This window comes from Amorphotheca resinae (assembly GCF_003019875.1).
Source record: "Amorphotheca resinae ATCC 22711 unplaced genomic scaffold M430scaffold_5, whole genome shotgun sequence".
Lineage (NCBI taxonomy): Eukaryota > Fungi > Ascomycota > Leotiomycetes > Helotiales > Amorphothecaceae > Amorphotheca > Amorphotheca resinae.
Genome location: NW_020194475.1, coordinates 242,679 through 263,766, shown reverse-complemented (window position 1 = coordinate 263,766; position 21,088 = coordinate 242,679). Strand labels below are relative to the sequence as shown.

General features: G+C 50.9%; 9 protein-coding genes across 9 annotated transcripts; 4 read left to right on the top strand and 5 right to left on the bottom strand.

The window, feature by feature from the left end:
- Positions 1–132: 132 nt before the first annotated feature.
- M430DRAFT_18201 (hypothetical protein) lies at positions 133–1,104 on the top strand (the record flags this gene model as incomplete). Its single annotated transcript, XM_024863816.1, has 2 exons — positions 133–239; positions 315–1,104. 2 exons carry the CDS (start codon positions 133–135, stop codon positions 1,102–1,104), a joined length of 897 nt encoding a protein of 298 aa, XP_024721286.1.
- Positions 1,105–3,706: 2,602 nt separating this feature from the next.
- On the bottom strand, positions 3,707–4,492 carry M430DRAFT_18200 (hypothetical protein; the record flags this gene model as incomplete). The annotated part of the gene is made up of 1 exon (XM_024863814.1): positions 3,707–4,492. One exon carries the CDS (start codon positions 4,490–4,492, stop codon positions 3,707–3,709), a length of 786 nt encoding a protein of 261 aa, XP_024721285.1.
- A 2,373-nt stretch (positions 4,493–6,865) lies between these two features.
- On the bottom strand, positions 6,866–7,761 carry M430DRAFT_138096 (hypothetical protein). Its single transcript, XM_024862552.1, has 3 exons — positions 7,527–7,761; positions 7,270–7,477; positions 6,866–7,214 (listed from the first exon to the last, which is right to left on the bottom strand). The coding sequence occupies exons 1-3, from the start codon at positions 7,722–7,724 to the stop codon at positions 6,982–6,984; spliced, it is 639 nt and encodes a 212-aa protein (XP_024721284.1). The 5' UTR covers positions 7,725–7,761; the 3' UTR covers positions 6,866–6,981.
- Positions 7,762–8,362: 601 nt separating this feature from the next.
- On the top strand, positions 8,363–9,089 carry M430DRAFT_49733 (hypothetical protein; the record flags this gene model as incomplete). Its single annotated transcript, XM_024868084.1, has 4 exons — positions 8,363–8,510; positions 8,579–8,823; positions 8,876–8,941; positions 8,997–9,089. The coding sequence occupies 4 exons, from the start codon at positions 8,363–8,365 to the stop codon at positions 9,087–9,089; spliced, it is 552 nt and encodes a 183-aa protein (XP_024721283.1).
- A 531-nt stretch (positions 9,090–9,620) lies between these two features.
- On the bottom strand, positions 9,621–11,204 carry M430DRAFT_228266 (hypothetical protein). The gene has a single exon (XM_024864774.1). The coding sequence runs from the start codon at positions 10,911–10,913 to the stop codon at positions 10,032–10,034; it is 882 nt and encodes a 293-aa protein (XP_024721282.1). The 5' UTR covers positions 10,914–11,204; the 3' UTR covers positions 9,621–10,031.
- Positions 11,205–12,878: 1,674 nt separating this feature from the next.
- On the top strand, positions 12,879–16,192 carry M430DRAFT_119357 (hypothetical protein). Its single transcript, XM_024861741.1, has 2 exons — positions 12,879–13,198; positions 13,269–16,192. Exon 2 carries the CDS (start codon positions 13,315–13,317, stop codon positions 15,847–15,849), a length of 2,535 nt encoding a protein of 844 aa, XP_024721281.1. The 5' UTR covers positions 12,879–13,198; positions 13,269–13,314; the 3' UTR covers positions 15,850–16,192.
- On the bottom strand, positions 16,121–17,556 carry M430DRAFT_34428 (hypothetical protein). Its single transcript, XM_024866549.1, has 2 exons — positions 17,217–17,556; positions 16,121–17,070 (listed from the first exon to the last, which is right to left on the bottom strand). The coding sequence occupies exons 1-2, from the start codon at positions 17,517–17,519 to the stop codon at positions 16,177–16,179; spliced, it is 1,197 nt and encodes a 398-aa protein (XP_024721280.1). The 5' UTR covers positions 17,520–17,556; the 3' UTR covers positions 16,121–16,176.
- An 899-nt stretch (positions 17,557–18,455) lies between these two features.
- Positions 18,456–20,077, top strand: M430DRAFT_34427 (hypothetical protein). Its single transcript, XM_024866548.1, has 5 exons — positions 18,456–18,724; positions 18,964–19,216; positions 19,281–19,294; positions 19,355–19,508; positions 19,574–20,077. Exons 1-5 carry the CDS (start codon positions 18,553–18,555, stop codon positions 19,842–19,844), a joined length of 864 nt encoding a protein of 287 aa, XP_024721279.1. The 5' UTR covers positions 18,456–18,552; the 3' UTR covers positions 19,845–20,077.
- On the bottom strand, positions 19,890–20,783 carry M430DRAFT_41374 (hypothetical protein; the record flags this gene model as incomplete). Its single annotated transcript, XM_024867473.1, has 2 exons — positions 20,534–20,783; positions 19,890–20,396 (listed from the first exon to the last, which is right to left on the bottom strand). The coding sequence occupies exons 1-2, from the start codon at positions 20,774–20,776 to the stop codon at positions 19,890–19,892; spliced, it is 750 nt and encodes a 249-aa protein (XP_024721278.1). The 5' UTR covers positions 20,777–20,783.
- Between the last annotated feature and the right edge of the window lie 305 nt (positions 20,784–21,088).

Here is a 21,088-nt window from a genome sequence, read left to right as displayed (position 1 = left end):
TATTTTCTCAAGCGAAGCGCGCTAACCGGGATCGGGCTTTCACATGGTAGACCGTTGACCTCTCCCCTGTTCCCCTCTCTTCTCCCCCGCATCCAAGACAAGACGTCGTCCATCCCATTTCGACCTTCTCCAATGTCGTCGCGAGGAGGTCGCGCAGCCTCAACACCATGGGGTCGCTTGAAGCCACTCAATCTGGATCCCCTGGAAGCCATAGGGTTGCCATCTAAGGGAGACAAAAGGTTCGTATGGGCGCATGCTTCAATGCCTGGCGTTTGTTTACTTGCCTCGCATCTGTTTACTGACTGGTCTCGCAGACTTCTTGATTACAAGGCCCAGGAACGCTATTACACGAAGATTGTTGAGCGGTACATGGAATTTTGCACCGATGCTGGACGAGGCGACGAGCTTTCGCGACGACTTGCGCGCATGGACACATCGCAAGGGAATGCGAGGATCGAGAGGCCGCAGACCGCTCCAAGTGCCAGCGACATGTCTATCGACGCCAGCCTCGGGCAAAAAGATCTCGCCACGTTGATGATGGCGATGAGGAAGTTGCGAGAAGGAATCGTGGCTTCGCACCGGGTGGATGATTTCTCCATACAGGCCTACATCTTCTGCATTCGGCTGTCCATACTGGTGAAGCATATGGAGTCCTATCATCCCGCGATCCTCCACCTCCTTAGAAAGATGCATCCCGTCCAGGCTCTTACAAGCATGGAGCTTCAAGAATTTGTGGGATATCTGGTTTTAGATCTCGCATGTCGACAGAACAACCTGGCGGAGGCTTTCGCCGTCAGACATCAGTACAGGCTACACGACCCGAAAGTAGATGCGGTTCTACGGTCCCTTGCTCATGATAATTACTTCCTCTTCTGGAGAGTGAAGCAAAGTGTTGATGGTCATAAGGCAAAGCTCATGGAGTTCGCACAGGACGACATGAAGAGGCAGACTCTGAAATGCCTTGGTCGAGGTTATTTGAGCATTGACAAGCCTTCATTGGAACAGTACACGAATACCTCGTGGGCTTCTCTGACCAAGGACTACGGAGTTGGATGGCAATTAGAGGGTAACAATGTTATCATCCGAAAGCCGAAGGTCCGTTGAACCTCCCGGTACCCCTCATGGACATTCACCAGCAGATGAAAGGTGTCTTTGTGACATTGTGATGCCGAGTCGGTTATCTTCGATGACTCAATGCTTATGCGCCGTCTCAAAGCATGAACTATGGATGCATCCCTCATCGTAATGATTCGCCAGAATCACCGATATCAGAAAACCTCGCCGGCATTTGGTTTGCCTGATGCATACATATCATGACCGAATTATGTGCCCTTCTGCCAGGGCTGATATCTCCGGGCCATGGATTCTCCTCTAAGGATTTGCCGTACTTATCAACCTTGGGTATACACGATCTCAAGCCATGGCATCCTATGGATGAGTCCAATGGCTCGGATTACAACAATAGTCGTACCTTCATCAGGCCAGCTTATCTCTATTCTTCTGAGATCATGATGACCCCATCTTGAAGGGTGCTCCCTAGAATAGTTGCTTTGAGCCGCGTGCTTGGGGTTCAGCACCTAATAACAGGAGGCCGGGGGTCGGATTCCCAAGGAAGGATTCCAATCATATGCTAAGGCTACGAGTGTGTCCCCGACTCCTTTATTTTAGAACTTTCAATGGCCTTCATGACCACTACGTATGTCAATGTCATTATTGCCTGGAACTCCACTTTCTCACTTGATTCAATTGAGAGGTCTCGGGCAATGTGCGTGAGCCATCTCGTCGGTCTTTTCCCAGCGCTATAAAACTAACATCGCTCAAGGCCGTCTATATCCGCGGTTCTAGTCTCTATTTAGCAGATACTTTTCCTGATACAATTATGGAGGGTCCTACATCCAGTCAAACTCTTTGATTGGTCACATGGCCCGCTCAGTTATTTTGATTTTCCCAATCGCCAACGCTCGACAGAACGCACCTTGTTATCAAATTATACCCAACGCTCTTTCTGAGCGGCGATTAAGCAGCTCACTATGCAGCATCTGGCAAAACCCTAAAGGCAGGTGAATGCTTTCGTTGCAAGATCCGTCAGTGCAGTCCTTTTGCAAGATGAAATTCAAACATATTAACCTCTATTTGATGTGTGCTCTTCTAAAGGGTACGCTACCATGACCCTACCATTTACTTTTGCTTTCCTTCTTACTTAGTTTTCCTACCTGCGATACGTTACCGTGTCTTTTCGCCTTCGCTTCACCCCTATCCCCTTTCCTCCACCTGGTTATGACTCTAGCCACATGGTTATTGTCTCAACCCCTATTCTTGCTTTCTGGTCTCCAATCAACGTGGCCTTAGATACAGTCTTATAGAGCATTCAGCACTCTGTTGCACATCGCAATATTTTCTTTTGAACTGACTTCTCTCAACGTCTTTCGCTTTGATATTGGCTTCCATTTCGTCTCACTACTCTCAAAATATATCTCGTTCGAATTCTACGCGCCCCCTTCCGCCTAACAGACAGAAGCCCTGGGACGAGTCCTACGCATTGTAGTAATTCGTATACCTTCTCCCATTTTCACATTCTGGCTAGTATCATCTTTCGTGTCCTCTGTAAACTCTACAGTGATCGATGATCAATCCTCTTATGTCTTGCTATCTCTACTCACAATCGCTCTCAACTCACCAGCTTCGACAGCTCCACATTCTTTTCTGCCTAAATTACCTCCTGCCAAGGCATTCTGAAGAGGGCTCAAGTTCAAGCGTCCCATCTTCTTGATTTCTGGTGTGCTACCTACTCTCTAGCATCTACCACCTAATCTCAAGTTGAAACCTCGGTGCATCCTCCGGGAAACTATCCAATTTATTGCTTTTTAGCTGCGGGAGCTTTTTCGCCTCTATGATGCAACATGAGTCACGCCGTCAAAACCTAAGTGTTCATGAGTTTTATTAGCACCTCGCACACTACATCCAAATCTCAGCACCAAATCTCTACTTTCCCGCACAGGCCCACCGACAGAATCGTTCTCGTGGTGTCCGCTTTACTGTATCGTGATGCGCTCACGATGTTCAGAGAGATGAATTGTTCGAGCATTATTATATCTGTATCCATGATAGCTCAAAGGCGATACATTAGATCACGATACATTCTTTTTTCACTATGGTATTTTGAGAGAAAATTGGTGACGTTGATCGATCGGGATGCGCATTCTTGCATCGTTACCTTCGTCGAATGTCTTATGAAGAGAGTTGGTATCTGCGCCTCGTCATAAGTAGAGGCTTACGGATGTCATACTTTCGGTCTCAAGGAGGTCAAAAAAAATAAATAAATAAATAAAGTAATTCCTCTATTGGATTCCACTATCTACATCTCCGACCCTACGAATTTACATCCGAAAAAAAAGCTGCTTTAAAGAAATAACTACAATACGCGTTCTGTGGTCCTCAACCTCTCAATTTTGCACTTCCTGACCTCATTGCTGTCCTTTTTGCGCAAAATCTGGCTTTGGTCGGGAAATTCTGTGATGGACATTGGCACCCCAGCTTGGTATTCTCGCTTCCCCTTTTCATTCCCATCATCACGTGATGAGCTCCTTACCTCAGTGTGTGGAAAAAGGCAGGGACGTGCTTTTGCAACGACAATCTTTCTCTGCCATCTTTAGGTTCTCTCGCATGTGAAGCCTCATTTTCGTTCTTGGAACATCTCTTCCCAGGTCTAGCTGAGCCCCGTGTGACTAGTATGGACAAACTCCTCCTCAGCCGTGTAATACCCGCTATCGGAATCGGAATGCACGATCATCTCGACTATTTCGTGTGAACACTCCGGGGCCAAATTATCAGACTTTTCAGACAACTCCCTAACGCTCACAACTACCAATTCATGAGCCATTGGTTCTGGAGAGGGAAACTCAGGCCGCGGACCTTGGTCTGAGAGGGACGGTGAATCTGCAAAACTCGTGGGCAAGCCCGAGTCGGACCCAAACAACCCCAAGTGCAGTGACCCCTCCCCAATAGGGACCTCGCGTATGGATGGGAGTTCAGACATCAGTTTGATTCCTGTATTAAGATTCATTTTCGTCTCGAGGTCTCCCTTTCTCTCTTTTCTTACGTCTCTGCGCCAAAAGCGACTCTTCTGAGCCTTTTTCTTCTGTTCCGACCATTGTCTTCTAAAAGCTTCTCTAGTCAGACTCCGGACGCTGCAGGAACTGGCAACAATGGCTGTACACTGGGGTATATTGGCCTTTTCTTGAATCTCATGGTGTCGATGGAGGAATTCTGGGAGATGGGTTGCGCGGCAGCGGGAGCGGGGTCGGTTTTTGGGACTGTCGAGCTCCCGATTGTCCAGGGATGGACGATGCTCTTGGAGAGGACTAACGTGTTCTGATGAAACGCTTCCAAGTCCAGAATCGCTATATCTGGGAGGTTCTCGGAGATCTCTCCCGCGAGATACTACTACCTCGCCTGGGGCTGTTTTAGATTCAAAATCCGGGAATGACTCCATGTTCAATTGAATTGGTACGCAACGCATGAATCCTTCCCTCACTTGTTACTGGTGTCAACAGTCGCCTCCAGCTTCGGTGTTCCCTTTGCACACGCTTTCGTTGTTTCGCAGATGCCTTGTATTGGTATAGGAGATCAGCGGTGTATATGTAAATTTTCGGGCGATACCAGGAGAATCTCGTCAGCCGTGGTGTTGGAAGGATCAAGATGACAGAAGAAGGTGACAATGTAGACGGTGAAGACTTGAAGGGGCACGAAGTAATAGTGAGAGTCCACAGCTGAATGACTCCAATTTGAAGGAAGTATGAATGCTAGTGGCTGGCCTTGTTCGAGTACCCCTTGTCACCACTGGATCGTTGCTCGAGTTGAGGATTCAGGTAAGGATGGTACGTTAAGAATTATAACGATGGATGAAGTTTTAGACGCTCCGGGCTTGCTGACCTTTTATATCAAAATCATATTTTGGTCTCTTGCCAGATCCTATGGAAGGATGTCACGGTACCGTGTATTGCGGCACATAGTCAGTCAAAAGGGGGAAGGGCAACCTGTCAAGGTGCTATAAAGAAAATCAAGACGTCGGCACTTGTCGATTTGCAGCAATCCAAAGGCCAAAACCTTATCTCAACCTCGTTTTGCATCATTTCTAGTTATTTTCAGTACTTCAGACACCCAAGATGGACTGGCTCTTCTCTTCGAACCTTGGGTCACGAGTGACAATGGTCAGTTCACGTGGAATACTAATCCAGGATACATTACCTAGATCCGAAAATGCTGGGAAACTACGACACTGAAGCTCGCAAATTCCCGTCATTTTCTGCATTTTTGCGTTTTCTTTCTTGTCCTGTGTTTACTTCTCGACGCAATGCCCCAACGCTGCCCACTGTCACGGGACTTCATTTCCTGAAAACGTAAGTCACATGATCTCTTCTTGATGCGACCGTCTGCAGTGATGCCCTTCTCCTCTTCTACCCAAGCAACCTCTCGCAGTGTTATGTAAACGGATTGTAGTCCAGAGGAGGCGGCAATATGCTTACTGATGCCTTGACAGTATGCATCGTCTCTCCTCGCACAACTACGAGTACGCTCTCGCATTTCTGGTCGGTGGGCTCGCGCCTGCTGACTCGTCACGATCATGGGCACATCAAACAAAGATGGACCGTCTATTATCAGTCTCTGCTGGTATTCTGACTCGCTGCGATCCGTTTCGTGCTGTCGTTGAGTGCCAACGACCATTACTACCTCAGACTCCCATTCTCCCTGAACTGACTCGACTCGACTGCCTTCCTCGTGCCTTGTGCCTTGCCCGAACATTATCCGTGGTCTTTGGCAACGATCTAGAAGCTGCCGGTGGCAATGCGTACTGAAGCCGGGCCAGGGCGGAGTCGTCGATCTTGGATTTAGCAATGCTTATCCTTGTGATGGGTGTGTGCCTCCTGGATAACGGATGGTCATGAGTGGGCAAAAGTAGCCATCTACGTGCTCTCGACATATTGTGAAACTGGACCACAGCAACATCTCATGGAGATTACCGAGTATAGAGAAGTTGAGGATTGGTAGGGCTCTGGTAGAAGGTTAAATGGCCTTGGTTTCTTACCTGGTAATTGCGCGGTTTGTGGATCATGACCCTGCGATGTACAAGAAGACCAAATCTGTTTTCTCTCTCTATCAGTTGGGAGACAGTCATACACGGCTTATAATACGTGTCCTTGACGATTGATACTAGGAGATTCCAGACGGGCCTCTTCCACACACAACACCCCTCGACCTGAAGTCTCGATCACACGCGAGGGACATACCTCGGCAGTCATCGCGTACGTAACCCGTCTAAACGTTGGCGCAACGGCGATTGCCATCGGGGGGCCAGAAGATCCACATAGCGCTCCGTATTAACCATAAGCATAATCGGTATAATCCTTAAATCTTCGTCGAAGATTGGGGAAATCTGTCGTTTTGAAGAAGAAAATTATTGAGATATGGATATGGTCTATTCTGCATTCTTCGGCGTGGCTTGTATGCTTTTGTCTGGAGAGTAGCTCGGGAGATTATTGGGCTTTTCTGGGATATATTCAAAGTGATGGATGGCTTGCTTCTATGAGATCTAAGCCGCTTTCACGCGGGCTGATTGAAACTCTGTTAAAGGCTTCAGGGGGTTATCTGAGGTATTGTAGCTGTGCATCGCTATTGTTCTATATCGCCCTTGAGAGCCCGCATTGTGCAAGACCTCACCTTAGATACACACGCACTGATGATGTCTGCAAAGAAAGTCGACAATGGTGCCATCGACTTGAAGGGCAAATGTTGCTTTTGTATGGAAAGTAAAAGTACAGAGACCCCAGAGCAATAATTGCTTGGTAATGGGGGTATATCATCTCGTCGTTTTCCCAAGTTCTCGCTCCATAATGCTGCCTGCGCCGATTCCAATTATTACGTGAAACCCTAAACGTCCGTACCGTCCTTATACAACCCGCTTGACCTATACAAGTCAATCAGCTACCGGCTCAGGACTCCAAAGCGCTCGGCACTGTTCTTGCCTACCTCGAAGAATCGTTTCAACCACCATACTTGGAAGATGCCCTCGGCCACCAACACAACCATTTGGAATATGCTCCACCATTTCACTCTGCCGTTGGTACTTTCTGCGGTGTTTCGGTGGGTTCTTTCGCGGACCACAATGTAGGATTGTTCGTCTTTGACTTGGGCCAGCAGTTCAGATAGTTGTCGGACTAGAGAAACATAATCAATTTCTGCACAGTTCTAGAGCTCAGGGGACAGTGTTACCTTCGGCTTCTAATGGGTCTGAGGGCGCCTCGGCCTCTGGAACATAGACTATGCCATGTACGTTGAAGGAGATGCTCTTGGTGTTTGCCGACCAGTGCTCGTTGCTGAAGCAGTACGTGTATTTCCCATCATGTTGAGCTGTGAAAGAATGGTCCCCGTTCGAGACCGCATTCTCGCGTGCCTCGTAACCTCCTGCGGGATTTGAGATCTGGCGGAGTCAGTGATGCGGGCAGAACGATGACCTCAGCGTCACATACCCAGAAATCAACATCTAGGTTTCCCGCACTGCCAAACTCCCGGTCGCCCACTTGGAACGTCACGGTCATCTTATCATCTTTGTGTAGCTGCTCGTGGAAGCATTCCCTCCCGTGTGCCGCGAGTTGGATATTGTGGGCCAGGGCGGCGCCAAGCAAAGAGCTCGCGGCCAGGAGAATCGAAGGCGTCGAGAAGCGCATGGCGGGCAAAAGGCTATCGAGGATCAATCGCAGGTCGAAGTGAGTTGAAGAAGATGCAGCGCAGGGAACCAACCTACTTGGACGAGGGCGCGAATGGGGCTCTTGAATCCTTGATATCTGAAAAGGGGACACATCAACTTTAAACTTCGTGTCGGAGCCTAAAATAGCTTAGCGCGGATTTGATCCTGCGAGGAGAGCACACTTTTGAGCACCGCTGTCCTCTCTCACCACACCAGCACCCCATCTTACCGACAGTCAATCAACTCCTCGCTAATAACCTCACATCTATCTCCACCTGGTCTTCGTTGACCCCGTCGTACTGTAAGTTCTCTCTCTGTCCCTTCTTGCACTCCGTCGACTACGGTTCGAGGGGGTTGCTGGCAGCCGAATGCCAGCGCGTGCCTCCGGGGAATTCACGATTCGGCATTGGCAGCCTGTTCAATCAGCCAGATCAAGGGACGCAACCGTGTCCAAGTCTCCACATCGAATCTGCTTTGGCCAGGGCTCTACATCGCTCAACCTTTTGTCCCTGTTTCCATCGGCTCTGCTAATCTCCTGGCGCTCGATAGAATCGATTGTGCGCAAGAGCAAACCCCCTTTCAACACCTCACACCGACACCACACCCCATACCGCAACCATGGGTCTCACATTTTCCAAGCTCTTTGACCGACTCTGGGGGAAGAAGGAGATGCGAATTCTGATGGTGGGTTTGGATGCCGCCGGAAAGACCACAATCCTGTACAAGCTGAAGCTTGGTGAAATCGTCACAACCATCCCCACAATCGGTATGATCTCAACCATGTAGATGCTCGAGGCGTCCCATCAGGACTTTACACTGATTCTCCCTTCCCAGGCTTCAACGTTGAGACCGTGGAATACAAGAACATTCAATTCACCGTATGGGATGTTGGTGGACAGGACAAGATTCGACCCCTGTGGAGACATTACTTCCAGAACACCCAAGGCATCATCTTCGTTGTTGACAGCAACGATCGCGACCGTGTTGTTGAGGCTCGGGAGGAATTGCAGCGCATGTTGAACGAGGACGAGCTGAGGGATGCCATTCTCCTGGTTTTCGCCAACAAGCAAGATTTGCCAGTGAGTACACCGTGTCCACGGCCAACCGAACTGAATTAACCCCTTTTCCCAGAACGCCATGAACGCGGCCGAGATCACAGATAAGTTGGGTCTTCACAGCTTGAGACAGCGTGCCTGGGTAAGCAGACCTCACCGCCCCGAGCCCCCAGGGTTGACAACTAACATGCTCATAGTACATCCAATCCACTTGCGCCACATCGGGAGATGGTCTCTACGAAGGTTTGGAGTGGCTTGCAAGCTCCCTCCGAAAGGCTGGCCACCAGTAGATACTGGGGGCCTCGTATCGCCCATCCCCCGCGATTGTATTTTGCAAGCTTCCCCCAGAACAATCGAACGTCCATATCACAAACCTCTCCTCCATCTCGGCCATTGGTGCTCAATGTCATGAACCCATTCTTGTGTCTTCAGCGGTCCACTTCCATGAGAGGCGCAAGGGTGGTACTTGTACGATGATTCGGAGCTCTTTGTGTGTTACCGCTCGGCTATTGCATCGCCCTTAGCTACTGCGGGAATCTGATAGAGCTCTTTCTCCTTGCGCGTATTGTGTGTGGTTTTCGGTTTTCCTTTTCCTTTTTTTTTTTCTTGCTTGTTGTTGCTTGCCCCCCCTTCTCTACACCTGGCCTTGCCATCTTGTCTTTCAGCATGGTATAAAAGCAGCGGTAGATGGAGGATCACATGATAGTCTAGTCCGGAATTGATCTTACATTAGAAAACCGCTTCTCTCTGTTGTGTTGTGTTACTGAGGCTATTCACGCCTCTGCCTCCAAACTAACAGACAGCCCCGTAACAGTATTTCCTCTCGCGCGCCCGAGTTGATTAGCTATATCTCCTTCAGTACCAACTTCCCTCTTCCTTCCCTTTACTTATCCACACGCAACAGGAACTTGATGGCTTACGCGGTGCCCTGCCTCGCTTATGCACCGTCCCGTGCTTACTGCATTTCGAGGTGTTGCTTTCGGTTTTTGTGGTTCTAGATTCTTGTCTCCATAGCAAGCAAGAGCCAACCAGTCCTCCCTCTTTGTCACACAACAATATTCAAAATGCTAGACGCTCAGAATATACAATTTGTTTCTAGGTATCTCTGCATTCTCTTCGTGATTCGCCTGACCATAACTCCTTGCGCTGAAGAACTAGCAAAAAATAACCATGCCCTGGGTATCCCGGGCCATTCCCATTCTCGCTTTCGATTCTCCTTCATTTATCACCCCCTAAACCTTCCCAGCCTTGACCTCGATGCTCTTACCGCTGACCCAGAACGCAGCAGCCTCAACAATCCGGCATATAACGTCCAGCTCGGTGCGGTCCCTAGGAGCATAGACCATGATGAATTCACGAGGCACGTAGGCCTTCATCCATCCGCCCCTTGCCAGAGGATGTCTCTCCCCCCAGCCCTTCTCCAGCACAACCCTCGCATCATCCGGGTGTAGATTCAGATGCATGCTTCGATCACTGTGGTGGACATGGCAGATCTCCCCTCGACAGGTGGCATTTATTGGGTCCTGGCAGAACAACGCCAGGCCTTTTTTCTCAAAGCATGAAGTTCCCACCCGCAAGAGATCGGGTTGTTTGTCCGCAAGATCTTCCAGACACGCTCGAAGCGCCTCGTACATCCTTGCATCGCCCGGTTGATCAAGCTGTCTCTGTGGTGCAATGCCTGCTACTGTTGGGCGACGGCCGTTACGCTTAGGGAGCCAGCTTTGGGCGCGCTGGTAGTAGCCTTTCGATGGGTAGATTGGTTCGCAGAAAGGGGCGGGGGTGTACGGGTCGGACAGGGCGAAGAACCGAAGGAATACGATCTTGAGGTACCCGGGGAAGGTCGAAGGTGTTCCTCCGGGCCCGAGGGAGAGGAAGTTCACATAGTCATTGTGGATGATGGCGGGTAGCGGGGATAAGGCTATGAGCGTACAGGTGAGCGAGGGCTGGAGGATTTGGACACCGACGATTATTGCGAGGATTGTGAGGACAAGAGCTCGACCACTCAGCGTGATTCGGAGAACCGAGTGTTGGGTCAGGCAGACAGGAGGATCTTGTTCGACGCCGGATTGTTGTGCCACGACCTGGGTCGTGGTCTGTTGGTGAACGAGGGACATCTATCAACTGTCAGCAGTGCTGAAGGCGAGTCTAGTTTCTGGGCGAGACTGACAAGCTGCGATGGGATTTAGAGAGCCGCAATTGAGAGGGAGTGATGGCCTATCACGTTCAGTAGCTTCAAGGCTGGAGAAAGAGAGCGGGCGGTCGAAGGAGAGGTCTCGGCAGTCACTTGGGAAGCAGGGAGGAGCAAGGCAGAGTTTGTGGATTGATTTGAGGTCTCTCGAGTTCTTGATCTTGATCCTAGAGCTGACGACTACAGCTAGCAATTGCAGCCCAGCAGCACGCAATCGAGCAACTGATACAGGACAGGGCAGGACAGGACAGGAGAGGACAGAGCCAGAGACCTGAGACAGTCAATCAGAAGAGGAATCCCATTCAAGAGGCCAATGTCGAGGTGAAGAATGATTGATGAAGATGTAGGGATATAGGGAGAAGCGGTAGATTGAGAGATGGGAGAAAGATAGGAGAAAGAAAAGGTGAAGAGAGTTGAGGGGAGGGGGGATGCGGCCTTCTTAAATAGAGACACAGGAGGGACAGAGGTGAGGAAGAGTGAGCTGTGGGGATGCCTCAGGTGGGGAGGAATGAAGAGAGATCGAGGGAAGGCACGACGCAAGAAGAAAACAAAACAACAGGGAAACAAGGAAGGAGACGCCCGGAACAGCGTGGCTGCCCTTTCCGTCCCTCGTGGCCTCGCCCCTCCTGCGGCAAAGAGCGAGGCCGTCGGGCAACGATGGGCCACTAGAGGCCCGTCCTGCTCTGCTGTATGGCTCTGGTCTCTGGTACATCTCGTCACTTGCCCTCACCTGTCGTCACCTGTCGTCAAGAAGCGCCGCGACCGGCTGCGCGAGTCCTGGCGTCACGGGTCCTGATGATGCAGTTCTGGGCCCTGGAGCCGCCACGATACCTCCATGCACAGGACCTACAGGACCTACAGTCTGAATGAGACTGCAATTCCCCGACAGAGAGGACTGCTATTTGACCTCTGGACAACGCCCTCGCCAAACAGGAATCCCGATCCCCATACCTCACTGTCCCCGCATTGGCCCAGCTGTGGCCGTGCAGCCAATCAGATCGCCAGATAAGACCCCACTTGAAGCGGCCGCTCTTAAGCGACAGGAACCAACCGGCCCAGCTAGGAAGTTGCCACAGCGGAGCATGCGCTACTGCGCGATAGGACTAGCCTGGTGTGTAGCCGAGTGTATGCCTAAGGTACCCACCACCCACGGTGAAGACGGACCTCAGGCACGAGGGGAAAGGGGCGGTCAGAATAGATCGCACAGAAATCGCATGGAAATGGATGAAACAAAATAAAATAAAATAAGATAAAATCAAGCAAAGCGAGGGTAGGTGGAGAGGGTAGATAAGAAGAAGAGAAAAAAGAAACAAAGCGGCCAAACGGAATGAATGATAAGAAAAAGAAAAAAGAAACAAAAGCAAGGAAGGGAACGAACACTCATGACATGCAATCTGCAGGTGGATCAGCTGTACGCACTGCACTGGCCCGCATCCTCGGGAGCATCTCCTGCGATGCTTCAATGCTTCATTGCCCTTCTCTCCCAGACATGAAGACAAAAGAAAGAAAGAATAGTAAAGATACCTCGTCCTGTGTACTTCCACGAGACGGGTCTTCACTTCCATGGTCAAGAGATGAACGGTTGTCGTTTTGAAGAGCCTCAGAAGCAGGAAGTTCTCTCTCAGTAGAAGCCCCCCGAGACCGGAGGAGTGTGTATCGTGGCTGTCTGTGACTGTGTGCAGATGCTGCTGCTGTACGATGAGCTGTGCTGCCACTGCGTCCTGAATGTCTTTCTACCATCCCTCTTCGTAACCTGATAGCCCGACAACATCTCCCTCCCTGGCCAGGAACCGGTCTGCTGAGTCTGCTATCACTGCGTTGAGCGCGACCACTTCGCATGATCCATGGCGTAGAGAAAAAAGAATCAGCCTTACAACTTCATTCAGCCTTACGGGGGACGGACGGTGTGGCTAAGGCTGCGGTGGAGGTGGCTGTTGACCCACTACTGTCTCATTGGCCAATTATAGCGGCCTGGCTGCCTGGCACGGCGCCCCCACGGAGTTATCCTCGGCAGATCCCAAAACGGCATGATGTTGTTGTTTTCAGCTGTTGCTACACCAACGGCTTCCCCATGATGCTTGGAGACAGACCACTCGATCGGGGGTTTTCGACTCACTAACACCAACGACTCTCCTCAGTAGTTCTATATGCTGCAGTCTGCCGTCTTCCGTTATTATATCCTCATTTCCTGGGTCTGAGAAACAATTGTCGGTATTTGAATACATCATCTCTCTCCTTGCATCCTTTCTCCTAATGCCCCTCACTAACTATACATGATAAGACGCAACAGACGGACGCTCCTTGTGTTCTACTGAACTGGTGCCGGGATGGCTGGCTTTGGCTCTTGGAGTCCTCTGAGGGTCGCCAAAAGATCCTCACGTCAACAATATTCAGAGCTCCCTGTCCGCCATCACGAACGTTCGAGAGACGTCGATCCCGAGAAACAGGCCCCGTCAGATTCAGATGATTCTGAAGATGATTCCGACTACTCTTCCTCTTCATCCTCGCCGCGGTCTTCACGAGAGACTTCGGACTCGTACTCCGCCTCTCGACCCATTCTACGGAAGCCTTCAACAGGCCCGCGACGGCCTGCACCATCGTCCTACAGGCTCCCCAATAAGATAGTGCGATGCCTCTGCTGTGCCCTGATCTCAACAATTATCATATTTTTGGTGACCTTGGTGCGGATGAGTATTGTCTCATCGAGAAGAGTAGAGGTCGGGGATCTTGGACAACGACCTCCGCCCCCTCCAGCTCCGTGGGAGTCTTTCGAGTTTCTGACGCGCTATTATGGAGGCATTCGAACTTTAGTCCCTTTTGAAGATAACAAACCAGAGTATCCATTAGCAAGGGATGAGCCGGAATTATCCAACCATACGTCAATCGAGGCAGATTCAATACCGATTCGAGATATCCCTGCCAGCAAACCATTCCTTGCTTACACAAGTCACACTTCAGAAGAATATCTGTCCAAATATGCACCTGTGCAAGAATGTTTTCTTGATGCTGAATCAAAAGTCAAGGTTCCAAACCTGCAATATTATTACGGCAGACCCAGCGGATTCCCCGAAAACGTCATGGGGTCTTACGATTTGCTGGGATTACCAGAAGATATCTGCTTTGAGAGATATGGTAGGCTTGGACCCTATGGCTTTGGATATGGGCTAGGATATGGAGGTACTGGGGCTGGCCAATATGGAGAAAAGGAAGGATCAGAAGCTGTGTGGAAGACTACTTCGGGTGTCAATCAAGTGGACTACAGAGGAGTCGACTGGGGAGCTGCACAGAAAAGATGCTTTGCTGCAAATGCTGCACGTTTTCAGCAGAAAGCCCCTGTTACTGAACTTCCTACGTCCGCTTCCGTTATTGGAGACAAGGCCATGGACAGGCGAGACGAATCAGGCCGTGATGGTGGGAAAGCAAGCCCCAGTGCCGTAACGAACCACAAACTTTTACCTCGGACTGCGGTTGTAATACGCTCCTGGGATGAGTTCGAGTATAAGGAGGAGGATATTCTGCATCTCAGAGCCATGATATCGGAGCTGTCTCTCGGGTCTGGCGGAGAGTACGACGTACATCTGTTGGTCCAAGTGAAGGATGAGGCGAAACACCCAATCTGGGCTGATGAAGAGACATACCAGCAGCACCTTCGGGAGTCTGTACCCGAGGAGTTTCATGGGATTACCACGCTGTGGAGCGAGACGCAGATGCTCATGTTGTACCAAGGCATATTTGATACCTATGCACGAGGCCCCAACCTACCAGTTCACGGCTCTTATCGAGGACTCCAGATGGCCATGCAACATTTTGCACACAAGCATCCCGAGTACGATTTCTTCTGGCACTGGGAAATTGATATTCGCTACACTGGGCATTATTACAATCTTTTCTCGCGGATTAATGAGTGGACTAAACAGCAACCTCGTAAAGGTCTGTGGGAGCGGAATAGCAGATTTTATGTCCCATCTGTTCATGGCTCCTGGGAAGATTTTAAGCAGATGGTTCGAGTGCAGACCGAGATGGGTACCGACAGTCCCAACAACATGTGGTCTGGTCTCAACGGTGCCAAAACCCCAGCTGATCGTCCCAAAACTGATAAATCAATCTGGGGACCTGAGCGACCTCAGAACCCGGAGGACTGGTTCGAAATAGATGAAGACCCGGTGCCTCCCACTGGATACGACAAGGATAAGTACGTTTGGGGTGTCGGTGAGGATGCTGATCTTATCACCTTCAACCCCCTCTTCGACCCCGATGGAACGACCTGGCTCCTTGCCAACGATATCACCGGCTACAACACTACTGAAGGCCTTCCCCCACGGCGCGCAGCTATCGTGACCTCCTCAAGGATGTCAAGACGACTACTCACCACCATGCATCGCGAGACGACATTCAAGAAGCACCATGCCTTCTCGGAGATGTGGCCTTCCACAACCGCCCTCCACCACGGCTACAAAGCAGTCTACGTTCCGCACCCAATGTACGTGGATCGGGAATGGCCGACGGAGTATCTCTCTAGTGTGATGAATGCCGGCCGGAACGGCGCCACTGGAGGGGCTCGAACAAGCGTCTTCGGGGAGAGGGAACATAACCTCCTGGGCATGACCTGGTACTACAATGCCGGGTTCGCGCCGAATCTGTGGAAGCGCTGGTTGGGCCTGAAGGTGAACAACGAGGGCGGAGAGCAATTCGAGACGACGGTGGATGAGGGAAGGAGCGGCCAGGGCGTTAATGGAATGAGAGGCGGCGAGGGCAGGATGTGTCTACCGCCCATGCTCATCCACCCTGTCAAAGGGGTAGAGTTACCGGTGGAGGGCATCCTCGAGGAGGAGGAGATTCCAGAGAGTGATCCGAACGCCTGAACTCGGGATACCGCGTGTTGTTTATGAATGATCTTGGGTCTTAATGGAAGTGTTTGTTTTTTGGCGTCATGAGCGAGAAAAGAAATACGTTGTTGGCGTTTAATGCGTCTAAGGACTTTTGGTCTTGTCTCCAGTGTTTGGAAGCCTTTTATCGTCATCACTAGGCGGGTTGTCAATAATAGAGTACCCTATACATTATTATGCTATGATATGATATTGATACAGAACCCATTTTCAGAGCCTTTTTGTTTCTTTATTCCCCTTTTTTTTTGGCCAAATATCCCCCTATCGTACAATCGTCTCATCATGCAGCAGCTGCTGCTGCATCTATACCTTATCCTCCTCCTCCTCCTCATGATCATCCGCCTTCTTCTTCGACTTCTTGAACTTCTCCTGCCCATTAGAAATATACGCCTCCACCTTCTGCCCCGCAAAACTCCTCCCATCCATAAGCCGCACGCACGCCCTCGCCGCCTCGGCACTCGTAAACCGCACGCTCGCCACGCCCTCAGCCTCGAGGTCGAACAACACCACATTCGTCACCTCGCCCAACTTACTGCACTCCTCGCGGATATCCTCCTTGATATCCAGGATCGCGGCCGGGTCCTCGGCGAGCTCCTCGAGCGTGAACATGTGTTTGAGGATGACGACCTTGTCCCAGCGCGAACTGCCGCCGCCGCCGCTGCTGGACTCGCCCATCATCGTCGCCGGCTCGTCATCACTCCAGTCCGCGAGGCGCGCGTCCAGCTTCTGCGTCTTCCTGATGATCTTCTGTTTCTCGCGCGCGCTCGTGCGCTGGCGTTCGCGTTCCCGCTCGCCTTCCGCCGTTGTTGGTTGGCCCCCTTCCTCCCCCGCGCCATGCTGGACCTTCTTATAACTCGCATCGGCGGCCTGGACGCGCATGCGCGGCGCTTCAGGCCCGTCGTCGATCCGCAGGGGCGTGTCGTCCAGTAGCATGATGGCCATGTCCACTGACGGGGGCTTGAAGAATACTATCAGCGCGTCGCCCTTGAACGCCCCGTGCTCGTCCGTGTAGAGCTTGATCCGCGGCCGCCCGCTATCGATCTCCTCGGCGATCACGCCGCACTTGCGAGAGAAGACCGAGGCTACTTCGTCGACTGTGGCGTCGGCTGGGAGGCCCGTTACGTAGACGGCGGTGTTGGCGCGTGGTTCTCGCGCCGGCTTGGGCTTCTTGCTGGCTCGTACTGCTCGTCCGCCTTCCTACAACTTGCACGTTAATACCCTTTACCTGGGACTCGGAATTTAGAAATCCCAGCAAAAGCAATAGGAAACAGCCAGCTCGCAGGACAGGATAGAGAAGGAAAGGAAAGGAAAGGAAAAGAAAGCGCGGCGCCCGTCCAACTCACCTCATCCTCCCCATTGACATATTCCTTCTTCCTCTTCCTCCTCGCCGCCGCCACCGGCTCGTGCTCATCGACCCCAGACACCCGATACGCTCGCTGCTGCTCCTCCAGCAGCGCCTCGTCCAGCACCGGCACCCAGCGCCGCAGCGCCTCGTCGAACTCGAACTCGGCCCCGTCGTCCTGCACCAGCAGGAACTTGCCGTCCAGCTTCGAGAACGAGATGCGCTCGTCCGCGTCGAATTCCTCGGGGTTCGTCGGGAACCCGGATGCTGCTGCTTCGCGGGAGCTGAGGATTGTCGTCTCCATGCTTTTTTTCTTTGTTGCGCGTCGTGAAGTGGAACTTGGGAAAGGAGGGGTGCGGTTCGTCAGTCAGTCTTTCGTACCAGGCCTAGATGCTGCTGGGTGAAGCCTTGGTGCCTCAGGTATTAACGCAAGGCTGGAGGAATGTTCGAGTCTAAACCACGACGAAGGAAGTTATTTTGAGGACTTTTCAGCATAGCTCCATGAGCTACAAACCAATTCGAACATTTGAGACGCTGGGATAACTTAGAATGACTTCTAACCCGTTCATCTAGTTATCTAGAAGTGCTGCTCGTCTGCAAGGCTATGTTTTCGCCTAACTTGTCTGAACCCCTTTCTGAAAGGCAGAGACAGGCAGACATGCTGATACATTGCTACAGTAAAAAGGCAAAACTAGGTAGGTAGACATTTCTAGGTCAACATTATATCCTTACAGCTAGGAAGTAGTAGCACAGCCAGAATACCTTTCCAGTGTCCGTGACATCAGTCGGTACCTTAGTTTCTTGTGGTTCAAAACCTCTCGGTAAAAGCACAGAGACCAAAAGAAAGCGGTAAAGAAAATCACAACAGTCAAAAAAAAAAGATATAAAACCCCCTCCAAAAAAGGGGGCTGTTCACATTTCTTCCACATCAAGCAAGGGAAAAAGGGCTGCAAAAAAAAGATTTTGATGGATTTGTAGCAATACCTTGTTTCGATCAAGGGACCTCCGGGTTATGAGCCCGGCGCGCTTCCTCTGCGCTATATTGCTCTTGTTGTTGTGAACAAAACATCTTATCAGAATATATACCACAATCTACCGTTTTGCCCACTAGTATCACAGATTATTATTCGTCGGGTTGATAAGAGGTACCTTATCGTGCCCTCCCACCTTTATACAGCGAGCAAGTAGGTAAGGAAATGGAAAAGCTCATGGATTATCAATCTACTTCTGACTACTAATTAATTAAATGATTAATTACTGAAGTCCGGTTTTCAGCATACGGAAGCCAAAGATCGGTTCTTTGTCGCACAGCTTGTTTGATATTGAAACCTCAAATCATGGCAACTCGTGTCCCTAAGCCTGCTTACCCCGCCAAAGACAGCTCGGCGCTATATGGTGATCGAGAGCTGTACGCACGACTTGGTAAAATTGCTGAGGGGGATGGCAAGACGGTAGTTCAGAGTTTTGAGATCCCTATTAGGAGTGGGAAAGCTTGGATTGTTAGGAAAGGTTGGTTTTCTTTTTAAGGAGGGTTTATATTTACGTTATAAGATGTTTGTTCATCATATTTACTCTCTCCCTTTCTTTACGTGCGCTGTTGGGGATGGTGGATGAGTGGGGTGGGGGAGTTGATTAAGTGATGCTGGTATTTAGCAGCACTTATCAGTTCTTGCACCACATGATCAATGATAATAAGCTGGGATATACAGGCCTTTTTATTTCAGAATAGAAAGTTAATCGGAATACAGGACAGCTCTGCACCCTCTCAACGCCGTACGGGCCTCAAGTAGGAGATCTGAATATCTTCTCCCTCCATAACCCCCGCGAGAGGTTCTGGGCTGCGCGGACCAGGCAGCTCAATGCTTCACACGTCAGCGTCGGCGACCGCTTGTGGTCGAACTTGCCGTATCTGAGGCCGCTGGCAACTATTGTGAGTGATAGCTTGAAGGGTTATGGTCCGGATGAGGTTGGGGGACGCTGTCATGATCTGCTTGGGACGAGGTGAGCGATTTCATCCCGGGTCGGGTTTATCCCTGGCAAGACTTTCTGCTGACGGGTTGAATAGATGCGATCCTTACGGTGGGCCCCAGGCCGAGACCCTGAGATATTTAGATGTGTAGCAACTGATGGAGGATATAGTAAATAAATTACTCAGCGGTGATGACTTCGACTACCAATGTCACTCAAACCTTGTGCGCGCTGTTCTGCCGTTCGGCCTCACCGAGGCAGATGTCCACGATGTGCTGAATGTCTTTCAAGTGACAGGCTTGAATCCAGATGGGAAATATTTCATGTACGCCCCCCCCCCCCCCCCCCTTCTCTCTTTCAGCTGCAGCTGTCGGATCTGACTGAACCCAGGGAGCCGTCTCCGGCAAAACCTTCTGATCACTTTACATTCTTCGCTGAGACAGACCTGCTATGCGCAATGTCCGCGTGCCCTGGAGGGGACCTCTCAGTGCATGGCTGGGGAGAGGATGCAGCGCAAAGGATGCTTGACACTTGCCGGCCCCTAGGGGTAGCGGTTTATGATATCGTGGAGAGAGAAGAGGTCCTGAAAAGCTGGATGGAAAGCGAAAGCCCAGGATATAAAGGCATGCATGGACTGAAGATTCCCGTATTTGGGGAATAAGAAAAGAAGCAAGACAGCTCTCATCATGTCTCTTATTACCTATCTTCACCCTTTCCTGAATATCATGCCCCAGCCTTCGACTTTCCCAACATCAAGACCGCACTCTCTCAGCATGTCCCATATAACCGTAGTAACCGTATCAAATACCGGTATGCCGTACTTGTCCTCCCAGAACTCTGCTCTCTGTGCGGCAGCGAGGTTCGTGCAGAAAGTCGTAACCGCATCGACCCCCCCACGCACCACCTCTCCCACCAACCCATCCAGAACCTCCTCAGTGATTCCCGCAATCTCAATGTTCTTCTCCACTCTCAGGTGGCGCTCCATCCCCTCACCAATCTGGATCCCAATCGCGGCATAGTTCGCCACGATCTTCTCCTGTACATCATCCAGATACGGCGTTACCAATCCCAGTTTCTTGACGCCCCATAACTCAAGAGCTTTGTTCAGCGCCAACACACTCGTCGTGGTTCTGATGCCCGTCGCCTCCTGAATCGCTCTACATAACTCGATATCTCGTTCAAACCCAAGCCAGCCAGCGGAGGTCCCTGACCACTGGAATCTCGCAACGTCAGTATGCCGTATCCGGATCTTGTTCGCCAATCCCCATGACTTGTTTGATCATGGCCCGGGGAGAGAGGCTCATGGCAAAATTGCGAGGGAAAGGGGGTTCAAAGAGATGTGTTTCATACTCCTATGATGTCGACTTCGGCGTGTGAGAGAAGCTGCGCTGCGGAGAGAATAGGAGCGAGCTCGAATTGCGCAAGGCCGCCGGGGGTGAGGGAGATGGTTGTTACGGGAAACCGAGAGAAGTGGACGGTGATATAGTGGGATGAGAGACGCCCGTTCAAACTCGTGATGAGGGCTTGGGTCAATGGCTCGAGAGCCGTGTTGGAGGAGGGGACAAGCACCCCGAGGCGGATTGGGCTTTTCATCGCAGGGAGAGGAAAGGAAAGGGAAGCCAACGCGTAACCAATGTTCTGGAACGGGAAAAGAAAAAGATATCTCTGTAACTTTCTTCACTGTCCAGTACGGGACCTTACTTATCTGGTGATAACATCGGCCCTCCGATATTGGCCTATCGAGCTGCCCCTCCAACACCAATTGCCTGGCTCCTGTCAATAACCGAAAAGATGGCAATTCTCAGCCAATTAGTTGGTTATACAGTATGTTGGAGGTGCCTTGCGATTGCGATATTGATGAGGATCGGATTGTGAATGGGAATGTGAAAACCCCATCTATTGTCG